This window comes from Trichinella spiralis, assembly GCF_000181795.1.
Source record: "Trichinella spiralis strain ISS 195 chromosome Unknown Scfld2, whole genome shotgun sequence".
Taxonomy (NCBI): domain Eukaryota; kingdom Metazoa; phylum Nematoda; class Enoplea; order Trichinellida; family Trichinellidae; genus Trichinella; species Trichinella spiralis.
Genome location: NW_003526941.1, coordinates 795,322 through 810,359, shown reverse-complemented (window position 1 = coordinate 810,359; position 15,038 = coordinate 795,322). Strand labels below are relative to the sequence as shown.

General features: G+C 34.5%; 4 protein-coding genes across 4 annotated transcripts; 2 read left to right on the top strand and 2 right to left on the bottom strand.

Moving 5' to 3' along the window:
• Positions 1-3,948: 3,948 nt before the first annotated feature.
• On the top strand, positions 3,949-5,174 carry Tsp_02651 (conserved hypothetical protein). Its single transcript, XM_003378929.1, has 6 exons — positions 3,949-4,000; positions 4,035-4,114; positions 4,263-4,315; positions 4,541-4,601; positions 4,898-4,976; positions 5,104-5,174. Exons 1-6 carry the CDS (start codon positions 3,949-3,951, stop codon positions 5,172-5,174), a joined length of 396 nt encoding a protein of 131 aa, XP_003378977.1.
• Positions 5,175-5,672: 498 nt separating this feature from the next.
• Tsp_02650 (conserved hypothetical protein) lies at positions 5,673-6,008 on the top strand. The gene has a single exon (XM_003378928.1). The coding sequence runs from the start codon at positions 5,673-5,675 to the stop codon at positions 6,006-6,008; it is 336 nt and encodes a 111-aa protein (XP_003378976.1).
• A 4,433-nt stretch (positions 6,009-10,441) lies between these two features.
• Positions 10,442-12,356, bottom strand: Tsp_02649 (hypothetical protein). The gene is made up of 6 exons (XM_003378927.1): positions 12,278-12,356; positions 11,739-11,803; positions 10,933-11,007; positions 10,804-10,824; positions 10,679-10,752; positions 10,442-10,535 (listed from the first exon to the last, which is right to left on the bottom strand). Exons 1-6 carry the CDS (start codon positions 12,354-12,356, stop codon positions 10,442-10,444), a joined length of 408 nt encoding a protein of 135 aa, XP_003378975.1.
• A 1,543-nt stretch (positions 12,357-13,899) lies between these two features.
• Positions 13,900-14,955, bottom strand: Tsp_02648 (asteroid protein). The gene has a single exon (XM_003378926.1). It carries the CDS (start codon positions 14,953-14,955, stop codon positions 13,900-13,902), a length of 1,056 nt encoding a protein of 351 aa, XP_003378974.1.
• Positions 14,956-15,038: the final 83 nt, after the last annotated feature.

The following is a 15,038-nucleotide window of genomic DNA, read 5'->3' as shown; positions in this document are numbered from 1 at the left end:
TTTTAAAATGACACCGCGATGCACATTTTCAGTACTCAGCTGCATGTGCATTACATAAAATAATCAATTCATTATGCTTGTGTTTTAAGTAAATGTCATGTTTTGCCATTCTTCTGTTTTTTGCATTCATTTTTCTTCTCTTAAAAGTGGTTGATCAAAGTCTGATTGAAATGTTCACTAAATAATCAGTTCCTTTAAATTAATGAATGAATTTTGCTGAATACTGCGTCATATTATTATCGTGCCAATGCAGCCCATTTACGTAAGACACTATTTTATACTTCTTTAATTTATGCCATAATATTATTTGTGATAGATAGTGGCTTTGATCTGTAACGTATTCAGGATTTTGTTTTTGTTCAGCAATTATTATAATCTTTGTTGTTAGCTCATTGCATTGTTATACGTTTTCAAAGCATACATGCATTTCTAGGTCAGAAGAGTAACTTTATGCAAATGTGATGGTAAACACTGCCGTTGGCATTCTGCTACGTGCACTTTCTGCTATTCAAATACGGTAGCAATGCTCCTTATATAAATTTCTGTTTATTGAAGGAACTCCATTATAGTATAAATGTTCGCTGCTGAAGGGCGGTCTATTTACTTACAGCATTGCGTTATTTGGTCATTTCGATGCTTCACTGCAACAATTACGTTGCGATTGCGAGACTAAAAATATGAAGAAACCATGAACATCAGTTACAAAATGTATGACTCTACGTTTGCTTTATACGTCATCCCTGATAGGTCTGCTGACAGGTATGAATTTTCTTATATTTGCTATTTTTCATACAATGTTTTTTTTCTTTCTCTTGGCACACTGCACTAAACATGCGCGCTTTTTAAGCTTTTCGAGTTGTTTGCTTGTAGTCTTTTTGAATGGAAACTAGCGCGTTGTTCTTCAGTAATGATGTTCAACTAATATTCGAGACTTTATTACGGCCAAGCCATTATATAATAGTACTAATGGTATATTTTGCTATAATTTTCAATCGTCCTTACAAATCCATATGTAAAGTAGTACTCTGACATAGCAGTTGAACCCCTCCCGCATTATCTTTACTGCCCACTGTAATGTTTATTGCTAAGGTAACATACTTGCCCAATTGTTTAAAGGAAATGTCTGTCATCGGGATACTGCAGTCGCACAATCGCACCCCTAAATGCTTGTCACTGCTCAAATCGTGCACAAGATTGTTTCAGCATGACATAGGAAAGCTGCTGTTAGCTAGAGAACATACTTTTATACTACCACCTTTGATACTTTCAGAATGGCAGTAACGTGCCCTTCATTTGTGAAATGACTCCTTAAAGTTTCTTTTATGATATTGTATGGCCCATAGCACTGACTTATACAGATGCACCTATTTTATGTCATTGAGAAAATAACTCAATGCCCATGAATGTTGTCAGTATTGATAAATGAAGCAACGCCTGAATATTATACGTGATGATTGAGTGGAAGAACGCATATGACAACTTCCACCTCCTCCAACCTTCAATTTCTTGCTCATTCCTTCCAGCTATGCTTTCCCGCCCTCCTTTCCTTTCTAATGTTCCCCATCACTGAGCCCGTAATAATACTAAGCTGAACAGAGATCACATTCAACTGAAAATGCTGCCCACCCCCTATTTCCAGCTGAATGAACAGCACTTGGCTGTTTTTATCTCGTATAAATCTAATTTCTCATAATTGTTATCGACTAGCAATATAACAAAATCCAGGCTACTCGTGATTCTTTTGTTTCATTCTTTTCATAAAAAGCAATACAGAAATGTCACCCGCATAAGTTTCTTGAATTCATTGCAAATCGGTCAGTTACTGAATTTCTGCGATTAGGGTTTTTCTCACATTGTATGAAGCGCGCTGATGCAGTGCTCAACCAAGTTTGCAGTCTTGCTATAAATTATCCTAAGGCGCAAACGAACGTGGAGGTGAGCTGTCAAGCGGCATACCCCATGGAACAGCCGCTTAACAACATTATGTCTACGCTGCGCACTTGTTGACTTCTGTACTGACATAAACTGCATATTACAAAATTTCATTACAACTGTTTAATTTTCCATAAATCTGAAAAAGTATTTTATTTTCGCAACTATTTTCAGTGGGAGCTATTTAAAATTATAATTTTGATTAGAAGAAAAGCACTGATAAAATATAATTTATTGAATCACCTTGTACTTTGAAGCAACTAAATTCCACAACATGCATAAATACGCAGTGATAACATTTCCGTTTATTTTTAGTAATTTGCGATGCTTTATGTTAATAACTTTACGTTTTAGGTAATTTTAGGGAAAAGATTTGCATAACAATGCAATATTACGTAGTAATAGGAAGTGAGTAAATAAAAACGTAATAAATTTCATCGTCTCGTTTTATAATGTTGCTCATAATGTTTATTTTACTGCACTATTAGTGATGGAAAATTAGGTTATTCTTCCTGAAGCAAAGTAAATAGTCATTTGCATAATTTACTTATTATACAATTGACCAAGCACATCGATTTTATTAGGTTATGCAGTTCACTGCAATGGTATCAATCTAGCACGTGGTCAACTATAATTGCGCTTTTCAACACCATCCATGAATAACTGGTAAGTTGGATTTGATATTTTGGTGGTGGCATGCTATGCATGTTACTTTACTTATATGGTGAATGGAAACTGACGGGTTTCTTTTCTATTGTTGTTATTGCTAACTTTCAGGAACATCAGATGCTGAAGACGAAGAAGCATCTATTTCTGTTTTTATTTAGAGATGACTGCATTAATATAATTCATTTTTAGAGTTTACATTATTTTATTTTCATATCAATGAATATAAAAAATCCTATCATGAGAAGATGCAGCCACTATGCATCATAATTATTTTCATCTGCTGTTGATTTGCAATCTTGTTTATTTCCGTGAAATTTCAATAAAAATGATGGCCAACAAGCAGCTGCGCAAAATGATTATTTGCGAGATATTTAGATTGTAAGTTAGCAACGCCGTCAGCAGCAAGTCTGCTATTGTATTCGTACGTGCAACTTAATGTAAGTAATATTGTAGATTGGTTGCCTTTGATTTTTGAAAATTTGAAATTTGAATTTTACATTAGAAACTTATAAAATTTATTCCTTTTTATCTTTCCTATTTATAAAATGGATGGGTAAAAAGAGTAGGTGTAGGTACAAGAGTGTAGGTAAAAAATATTCTGTTTATGTGACAAATTACCTATTAAATAATTTCAACTTTATTCTTTCTTTATTTCTGTTCTGTTTATTACGTTACGTGCGTTTTATATGAACTCAGCGGTTGAAATGATACTTATGAGAAACAGCCGTATTATAAAAAGTGATTGAAGCCGAATAACAGTGCATCACGATGGTATTTGAATTTCATTAATTTTGTAATCCAATGTTTTATTTTGCTGTGTTATTTAGTATGTATTTTTTAGTTTGACTATCGCTCTGTTCATGTTTCTACCGTGATCAGTCATGTATCTCAACAGTTCCGCTTTCTGGCTTTCTTCATCGTCACAGTAAGAATGAATTTTATGCACTTTGTTATAGCAATGGGTTGTGTCAGTGCTGTGCAACTATTTCTATAAATTTGAATATCTTTCTCTAATGGTGGTTCAGGTTTCCCTCAATGGATTGAAAAGATGTACAAAAATCTGTAAGTAATTGATCATCTATAATCTGTTACTATTATTAATGTCTTCTAATTCCAATTATATCTGATCCTGCATGCTTCTAGTTATCGAATTAAATAGTGTGCGTCAACATAATTGAAACTTTTTGGAATTCTTGTTGCTGTTGCCAACATGGTATGTCACGTTTACCTCAATGCGTTCTAAATGTGCCATCACAAAAATAAGTACACATTTTGCCCATTGTAGGAATGGATAACATCATCAACTTCGAGCTCGTTCATACTCCTGCGTTAGTTTAAGTTGGCTGAATGGCGTTACCCAGCATTGCTCCAGAAATGTGTGGCTTCGCTTATCGCAGGAGTAACATATAATTAAATAATGATTGTAATAGTAGCATATGTCGTGAATATAGTCGATTTGCCCTTGTTTTCGGATACATCATACAAGTGTGGTAGTGCGTGTTGCCATCAGTGCGTTTGGTGAGTATTTTTGTAGAGTATTATGTGAGTAGGTAAGTTTTAGTATTTTGTAAGTACAGATTTTGTTTTTTATTGATGAGTGATAGCATCCACACTGCGGTGTTGCTTATCACATGCTAAGAATGTTTAATTGAAAATTTCAGCGCATAACTCTTGAGGGTTGCATCATGAACGGCAAATGTTGTATGACTAACAAGTAGTTTTTATGAAAATTTGTATACTTAGTAATTGAGGAACAACAATGCACTGTTGTCTTTAATTTTTTATAATATGGCTGTTTTATATCAATTTTGTTCAACATACTTTTCAGCACACTTGTTTTGCAAATATTTTCAGAATCAAATTACGTTTAGATATAGATGAATGAAATAGCTGCATTCTTTGGTAACTATCCGTTATTGAACATGGTTTTTTTACAAAGATTCGTAATCACGTCGATAAATACGTCATCACAAAGTACTACCACCAGTTCATGCCGCTCGGTTTGGTGACGTATGTACATTTTACTTTTGTATAATATGAAAGTTGTGAAGTGTTAATTTTGTCGTTTTAGTTTTTCAGGTTTTTATAATTGCTTTTTATAATTATTGTTTGGTACTAATGTTTTAAATTTAGGTAAGAATTCATTTTAGTTCTGGTTCAGTTCAGTTCATTCAGAGATTCAGTTAAAGGCAACATAACTAAGTAAACAGCGTAAAGTGTAAATCAGTCTAAAAAGACAAGGAAGCAGACTATGGGTAAGTACGAAGAAAAATAGGTAAGTTGTTTAATAGTTAAGGGTAAGTCAGGTAAGAATACGTGTGAAGGTAAGTATAATTGTGAAGGTATATGTGATGGTGAGTACTGGATAGGTGGAGGTAAGTAGTGGAAAGGTAAGTAATGTAAAAAGTGTTTAGGGTAGAAAGAAGTATGGTGAATTTTGAAATTACAAATTAAAAAAAGCCTGAGGCGATTTATTTAATAAAATATGCAAATTTTTAATAGCCTCAGGGCAATATGCAAATTTTTATTGCCCTCAGGCTAAGCCTGGGGCTATGCCTCAGGCAATTTTTTGAAAATTTCGAATTTTTTAAAATATAGCCCCAGGCTTTACCCTCAGGCTATGCCCCAGGGCAAATAAAAATTTGCATATGCCCTAAGGCTATCCCCCAGGCAATTTATAGCACAATATTTGACCTAAGGGGGGTTTTATGCAAATTTTTAATCGCCTGGGGGTAATATGCAAATTTTTATTGCCCTCAGGCTACGCCTGGGGCTATGCCTCAGGCAATTTTTCGAAATTTTCGAAATTTTTTGAAATTTAGCCGCAGGCGTCGCCTCAGGCTATGCCCCCAGGGCAAATAAAAATTTGCATATTCCCGCAGGCTACGCCGAAAGCATTTTATTGCACAATATTTGCCTTCAGGGGGGATATGCAAATTTTTATTTGCTTTTAGGCTATGCCTAGGGCATTCCCTCAGGTATTTTTTCGAAAATTTTCGAATTTTCATCTGTACCACCCTCCTTACTTCTGCAATTTCATACATGTCCCCCACTTACCTCACTACTTACCTATGCTTTCCCGTACTCCTCTCAGCGTAGAGTTACGCCATATACTTACCTCTACGCTATCACACTTCAATCCACTTAACTGTACGATATTCTTCTTTATATACTTACCTGCAAAACTTACCTTTTACTGCAAAACTCACCTCCACCCTACGTTATCGTACTTACCTTCAGTACTTACCTGCACTCCATTTACCTGTACCTTCGAGTACCTGTCCCTTTTCATTTTACTCACCTGCACCCTACGTTATCGTACTTACCTTCAGTACTTACCTGCAGTCCATTTACCTGTACCATTTACCGCTTCGACTCTACTTACCTGCATTACTTTATCCACTTAACTTGATGCTTCGTAGCAGTACTTCTACTTCTCTACTCCTCTTAAAGAATTTATAAACATGCTATGATTCTAAAATACATAGTTGAATATTACAACATATTACAGCCATATTAAAAGAAAGCCATACGAATAACAGCAACATAATAAAAACTACGATATTCGATGGAGATCATTCAAGATGCGGCTCTCGTCTTCACAGTTACGCACTAAAACTAAATACAAATCTAAATACAATTCTACAAAAAATAATGCAATTCTTTCTTACCTTGGGTGACAAGGAAAAACATCAGAACCGTAGGAAACGCAATTTGAGAGTGCCATCGGCTGCGACTAAACAAATTTTCTGAAGACGTAATCCATTGCTATCAAGAACAAAATGCTGGGATGTACAGCGACCTGTTCTATTTAACATTGCTGTCATAATATCAAATTCCTTTACTTACTATTTGTGATAACTAAAGGCACACTGGGACGGCTAGAAAACGCCACTGAAACGCCAGGTTGACATCAGTACGGGCTTCATGAGACGACATAATCCACAGCTATTATAAACAAAAACTAATTTTTGTCATATCACATTGGAAACGCACTCACAAAAGATCTATACGGGCACCAGCGCTTCTCGACTGTCTCAACGTAATCTGCTAGAATTACAATCATTTCTTTCTTACTCTTATGATAAGTGAAACCACACTAGTACCAATGATGAACGTCACTTCGTTAACTTCAACTCAGAGGGCCATCAGAAGAAACATCGAATTCGCTTGGTGTTAATGTAATGCTGTCATAGATAAAATATGTACACTGTACGATGCAACTGCAATCAGAAGCAAATTCAATACTTACGGATGCCACATTTGGAACGAAATGATCTGAACATGACTTATCACGGTGCCCAGAACAAATAAAACTCCATAAAAGCTCAGGTGATGACGCAATCTATAATTATAGATTTTACCAAATATTACATATATCTGATCAGTCCATCGTCTTGCTATCTAACTAAACAAAGTCAATACTTACTGTTTTTTGTCATACGTTTTTTGAACGCTGTCAGCAACTTCAACAACCACTGTTCAACAACTTTTACCCGTCTTTACTGATAATAGATTGCATCTGTGCATTTTCAAAATGTAGCAAGGCAAATGTAATTTTCAATTCGTAAAAGAATTCAATCAAGACCACCCAATCTATGATATCATATACATGATAATTTAATATTAATGCTGCAGTTAGAATGAAAGTAATGTGGCGCTATTGGCACTGTAACCTAAAAGCTAAATTTAACAGAAAAATTCAAGTGAAAAGCAAGGCACATTTATCATGATGCATAGTTACCATATTCAGTTAGTTTTCAGGTACTGTTTGTTTCACATTCATTGATATGAATATAAAATGTCAATTCTGAAAGAAAATTATATCACAAAATAATAAACAAAGAGTTCCTTTTCTTCAGCATCTGATGTTCCTGAAAGTTAGCAATAACAACAATAGAAAAGAAACCCGTCAGTTTCCATTCACCATATAAGTAAAGTAACATGCATAGCATGCCACCACCAAAATATCAAATCCAACTTACCAGTTATTCATGGATGGTGTTGAAAAGCGGAATTATAGTTGACCACGTGCTAGATTGATAGCATTGCAGTGAACTGAAAAACCTAATAAAATCGATGTGCTTAGTCAATTGTATAATAAGTAAATTATGCAAATGACTATTTACTTTGCTTCAGGAAGAATAACCTAATTTTCCATCACTAATAGCGCAGTAAAATAAACATTATGAGCAACATTATAAAACGAGACGATGAAATTTATTACGTTCTTATTTACACACTTCCTATTACTACGTAATATTGCATTGTTATGCAAATCTTTTCCCTAAAATTACCTAAAACGTAAAGTTATTAACATAAAGCATCGCAAATTACTAAAAATAAACGGAAATGTTATCACTGCGTATTTATGTATGTTGTGGAATTTAGTTGCTTGAAAGTACAAGGTGATTCAATAATTTATATTTTATCAATGCTTTTCTTCTAATCAAAATTATAATTTCAAATAGCTCCCACTGAAAACAGTTGCGAAAATAAAATACTTTTTCAGATTTATGGAAAATTAAACAGTTGTAATGAAATTTTGTAAAATGCAGTTTATGTCAATACAGAAGTCAACAAGTGCGCAGCGTAGACATAATGTTGTTAAGCGGCCGCTCCATGGGGTATGCCGCTTGACAGCTCACCTCCACGTTCGTTTGCGCCTTAGGATAATTTATAGCAAGACTGCAAACTTGGTTGAGCACTGCATCAGCGCGCTTCATACAATGTGAGAAAAACCCTAATCGCAGAAATTCAGTAACTGACCGATTTGCAATGAATTCAAGAAACTTATGCGGGTGACATTTCTGTATTGCTTTTTATGAAAAGAATAAAACAAAAGAATCACGAGTAGCCTGGATTTTGTTATATTGCTAGTCGATAACAATTATGAGAAATTAGATTTATACGAGATAAAAACAGCCAAGTGCTGTTGATTCAGCTGGAAATAGGGGGTGGGCAGCATTTTCAGTTGAATGTGATCTCTGTTCAGCTTAGTATTATTACGGGCTCAGTGATGGGGATCATTAGAAAGGAAAGGAGGGCGGGAAAGCATAGCTGGAAGGAATGAGCAAGAAATTGAAGGTTGGAGGAGGTGGAAGTTGTCATATGCGTTCTTCCACTCAATCATCACGTATAATATTCAGGCGTTGTTTCATTTATCAATACTGACAACATTGATGGGCATTGAGTTATTTTCTCAATGACAGAAATTAGGTGCATCTGTATAAGTCAGTGCTACGGGCCATACAATATCATAATAGAAACTTTAAGGAGTCATTTCAAAAATGAAGGGAACGTTACTGCCATTCTGAAAGTACCAAAGGTGGTAGTATAAAAGTATGTTCTCTAACTAACAGCAGCTTTCCTATGTCATGCTGAAACAATCTTGTGCACGATTTGAGCAGTGACAAGCATTTAGGGGTGTGATTGTGCGACAGCAGTATCCCGGTGACAGACATTTCCTTTAAACAATTGGGCAAGTATGTTACCTTAGCAATAAACATTACAGTGGGAAGTAAAGATAAGGCGGGAGGGGTTCAACTGCTATGTCAGAGTACTACTTTACATATGGATTTGTAAGGACGATTGAAAATTATAGCAAAATATACCATTAGTACTATTATATATTGGCTTGGCCGTAATAAAGGCTCGAATATTAGTTGAACATCATTACTGAAGAACAACGCGCTAGTTTCCATTCAAAAAGACTAAAATCAAGCAACTACAAAAAACTTAAAAAGCGCGCATGTTTAGTGCAGTGTGCCAAGAGAAAGAAAGAAAACATAGTATGAAAAAATAGCAAATATATGAAAATTCATACCTGTCAGCAGACCTGTCAGGGATGACGTATAAAGCAAGCGTAGAGTCATACATTTTGTAACTGATGTTCATGGTTTCTTCATATTTTTAGTCTCGCAATCGCAACGTAATTGTTGCAGTGAAGCATCGAAATGACCAAATAACGCAATGCTGTAAGTAAATAGACCGCCCTTCAGCAGCGAACATTTAGACTATAATGGAGTTCCTTCAATAAACAGAAATTTATATAAGGAACATTGCTACCGTATTTGAATAGCACAAAGTGCTCGTAGCAGAATGCCGACGGCAGTGTTTACCATCACATTTGCATAAAGTTACTCTGCTGACCTAGAAATACATGTATGCTTTGAAAACGTATAACAATGTAATGAGCCAACACCAAAGATTATAATAATTGCTGAACAACAACAAAATCCTGAATATGTTACAGATCAAAGCGACTATCTATCACAAATAATATTATGCCGTAAATTAAATAAGTATAAAATTGTGTCTTACGTAAATGGGGCTGCACCGGCACGATAATAATATGCCGCAATACTCAGCAAAATTCATTCATTAATTTAAAGGAACTGATTATTTAGTGAACATTTCAATCAGACTTTGATCAACCACTTTTAAAAGCCGAAAAATAAATGCAAAAAACAGAAGAATGGCAAAACAACATTTACTTAAAACACAAGCATAATGAATTGATAATTTTATGTAATGCACATGGTGGGTTGATGTACTGAAAATTATGCATCACGGTTGTGACATTAGTCAGTGTAGAACCGGCAACATTGTTATCTTATATGCACGGACAAAATACAGCAGAAAATTATTAAAAATTTATAGATTTTGCCCCCTTACACTTTACATCGTGCACTAATGCACATTCATTTACGATGTGATCTAGTGATGCATATCTTTTATTACTGAAAACATGTAAATTTAGCATGGTACTCACCATAATATAATGATTGCAAGGTCTACTTCATTATGATCTCCCGTGTGTGAAGTATTCAATTTCATATTATGTTAATTGTGATAGTGAAAATGGTGAACGGTAATGTATACTGTGCTTCTTTTGTTTGTTTGAAGCACCTTTAAAAATCAAAAGTAATGTACTACTAATAATATTTATAAGTGAATAGTGCTAGCATAAACCCTTATAAGTTCACATTTATTATGTTTGTCAAGTTATGAGAATAACGTATATCACAAAAGCATCAGCATACATTCTCAAGCATCACTTACCTTTTAAAAATACAAGACTTTCAAAAGTGGAATTATATTTCTCACATGCCACTCTTTTGTTGCATTTGTTTCCAAATCATGACAATGCTGAAAGTGAATAATATTATTGTGGTCATCTCAACATAAAAACAAATATACGTACACGTTTGGGTAAAGCATCTGAAAGGGAATAATAATAATACTACTAATACAGATGCCGATTAATGTTCTCTCACTATAATTAAAAGTCAACCAAATAGCATTCATAGAAAAGTAAAGGCAACATACTATCAGGCATGATTCAGAGATGGTAATGAAGTGTGGAATTATAGTTGAACACGTCCCTCTAGCCGTCGCCCAGCACTAAATAACTGAACATTATAGAAGTGCTCTGAAGTGGTGTTTGATATTAAATAAATTATGCAAATAGAAAACTACTTTGCCTCTGGTAAGAACAGGCTAATTTTATATCACTAACAGCGTGGTAGCGTGCATATGGAGAACAATTTGATTAAATGACGAACGTCATTTGCTTTTTATTTACATACATAACATAACGTAATATTTCTTTATGATGCCGATTTCTTTCATTGAAATATTATGAAAAGATGAAAGACTAAATATTTCTAACACAATCTGCAAAAACTTTTAAATTAACAGAATTTAGCTAAGTGAAAGTGTATTGTCATGCAGTACATTGTATTGCATGTTTTCCTTACAATCAATATTCAAAGTATAATGAGCAGTTTTCATCAAAAATCAACTTACAAAATATAATATCAGTTAAATACATGTGTTGAATAAAATTAATAATATATTTTAGGAAAAGTTAGCATAGAAATAATGTTCAGCTCCAATCCATTAATAGGAACCACAATTACTAAAAATACCATAATAATAAATATAATTAGAAGAAGTGACGAATAAACGATTGATACAAACAACGCAATTACAAAAACAATTACGATTTTTCAAAATCATCAACAAGAAAGAATACAAGGAAATTTCAAATTCTATACATGCTTGTGATAAAGAAATGCAGAAAGTAAATGAAAGGTGAAATATCCCCTTAAACAAAACGAAATGCGACATACAGAAAAATCGCTAAATCGCTTCACTTTCATGTTCTGATTACAGCATAAATACCATTTGAATATTTCTGAAAACATAAATAGCATTATACATTTGTATTTGAAAAGTGATTAATATAGTTGTCAAAAAAAGTAAGCTTTATTACTTCAAGTAAAATGGAATGAACAATACGAAAAAATATTGAAACAGGCTAATCATTTTTAAAGCAAAGTGCAAAATGCTTCATTTAATAAATTTCACGCAAATTGGGTATATATGAACAAAGTTACGGTTGCGTAAATATTCTATCAATCAAGATAAACAAACTGCCAAATTTAAAGCAGTTTATTTCAGAAGTATCGAAATGTGTTCAACCAGACTGTGCAGAACTCTCCAATTTATCGATATGTAACCAAGAAAAGAATTCAAAATTTCGAAAAATTTTTTTTCACGAAAACGTGAAAACAGCAAAGTCCATAGCTCACAAAATTTCGACATTTAATTTTGTTTTCTATTCTTCACCTATTATTTACAACAAACAAAGCAACAATTCAATACTTACCAAACAAAATACAATTGACTCTTTCTGTGCTTAAAACTGTTATCGAAACGCTGCACTGCAATTTCGGATACAATACCATCATTCACTCAATAATGCATTTCTACTCACATCTTTGTAAAACACGATAAAACATACTTTCACATGTGACAACTATTTTTTCATACGATATTGTGCAATTAATTGTTTAATCTTATTTAACAATTACAATTGCAGAATACTGTATTTCGAAAAGAAACCGGTAACACTGTGTAAAACAAGACACGCAGAGATCAGCATCAACAGCGCAAGAGAGAGAACAACTGAACAGAACGCTAGATAAAAGCAAGAGAGCAATATAACATTTTGCAAATTTGAAGGCGGAGCCAGAAATCCAAATTGACCAATCAAATTGGGCATTACGTCCGCTAATTCTGTTAACCGTTAGCTTTTGTCAGATTGCTTTGTAAAACAAACCATTATAAACTGTAATTTATAAAATCTTAAATTTTATTCACACTATATTTGAAACTTGAAAAGATCAACTTTATCGTTATCAATTGTAACAATAATTATTTTAAGATGAATAATCAATTGCAGTACAGTTTGTACGTGCAAATCATAATATGGTAAGAAAAATGTTTTTCGGAATTTTTGTCGTTAAGCGCAAATATTGTCATTTGGAAAAGTTTTTCCTAGTAAGTAAGATTTAGTAAAATTTATTGCATTCAAATGTCTCCTCTGGATTAATAAACATCAATATGGCATACTGTTGTAGTTAGTGGCTGATAATATTTGTGCAAACAATCAGTTGTTCGAAACGTGATAATCTTTACGCTTGAAGGATTCGGATCTTTTAAAATGGGTAAATATTACAAAAGAAAGAGAAAATTTAACAAAAAAAGCCATAGAAACAAGTACGCTTTAGAATATATTAATGTGTGTGTGTGTAATTCGGTTAATGATAAAGTACACCAATTTTTTTTTCTTAAGAGAAGCTCCTGAAAGAAAAGTAGTTGATTTCTCTGAACAAGAAGTTCCCCGTCTTTGCCGCGAGTTGATGACACTGAATCACTGCAAGTTATACAAAAAGAATAAGAAATGTATGTTGAATTGCAATTGTTTTTGAAGATAAATTACATGAGAACTATGTTTTTGTTAGTTCTAAAGCAACGCTTTATCCAGAACAAGAACGAAGGTGACGTTGAATTTCTTCGAAGAGTTAATCAAGTTACACATACTCTACTGGAAGAAGAGATGTTTAAAGTATGTTATTTTTAAAATTTTATCCTCGTTGCGTTCTTTGCGAAAATTGATATTGTATTTATGTTGCGGTTCTAACTTTTGAATGATTGTTGTTGTGATCGTGAAATTGTTTCCTTGTTCTAAGATCAAATTCGGCATGAATGATAATACGAAACAGAAATGCCAAAAGTCGATTCAGCAGAATTCTGGGTATACCAAGAGGAAAATTAATCCGCACAGCACGAGCAGAGAAGCAGTTTATTGAACAGAAGAAGTAGCAGAAGGAAGAACAAACAACACGTTGGAGTGATGATTGAAAATTTCCCTATATGCGGAGAAAATTGAACGAATTCAAGATGGGATTTTTTGTTTCAGTGAAAAAATTTAGCAATAAATTGTGTTCAGGAAATTTTCAAATTATTATTGAGCAATTTTGAAAATCTGTTTTCTTCGTCGACATCAGCCCATTCTGATGATGATGTGGATTGACCAGTTACAGGGCTTTTTTCGGCACTTTTTGTTGAACTCTTCTGCTTTGGCCGACGTCGTTTCCTGGGCTTTGCAGTAGCGCTGAGCGGGGCTTGGTCAATAATATTTTGGAATGGTTTACAAAATTCCAGGAAAGATGCAAAACTGTTTGCGGCACTGGCGAAATATTTTTTCTCAAGCAAATTCATCGGTTTCACATCGCGCGAAAGTTCACAAGCCAAATTGATTAGCATTCTTCCAGAGAAAAGAGTACTAATTTTTGGCCATTTGAACGGTTCTCTCAACACATAATTGAGCCACGTCATCGCTGTCAAACTGGCTTGCCAGATGTTCACACTGTGCGTAATCTGTAGGAAAAGTTTGCTTTTCATTCGAGTATCCAACACGGGAATTGCGTTCAGCAGGCGGAATGGTTTCGGGAAACCTTGTCCGGGGGCGGATACAGAAAATAAGCAATAAGCAACTGCGATGAATGCAATCAGAATGTTCTTGCTGGCAAACTCAGCCGCAGACAGTGACCAGTAACGAAGAGATAGAAAATACAGTTGCAAATTTTCGGACAAGCTGATTATTTCCGCTTCATCGCAGTCGACAATACGAAGAAACTGAGCTCTCAGCTCTGAACTAGTCATATTGCCGATATCAGAAAGACTGCACCATTCCGAAGATACAGAAATCACACGAAAGCGGAACGCTTGGTTCAATCTCACGTACTCTTTAACTTGAAGTTTTCCTGTATCTTTCAAAATTATTCCATACAACGCTTCCCTTAACCTGGTCGAACTGTCATAAATGGTCGGCTTGGTAAAGTCTTCGACAAACGTTGGTAGTATTAATGTCTGATTGCAACGAATGGCAATTACAATCGGACATGGCATCCGGCCGGCGCAGTATAGCTCCACTAGCCAATCGGGCAAGTTCTTCAGCTGCCGTCTTGTCAAGCGTGTTGGATCTTCACAGTTGCCCATAAGTCTGGTGTTCTGGTAAAAGTTGGCGCCGGACAGAATAATCTCGCGCAGCGAACGCACGGACGATTTCTTCCCATAGCTCA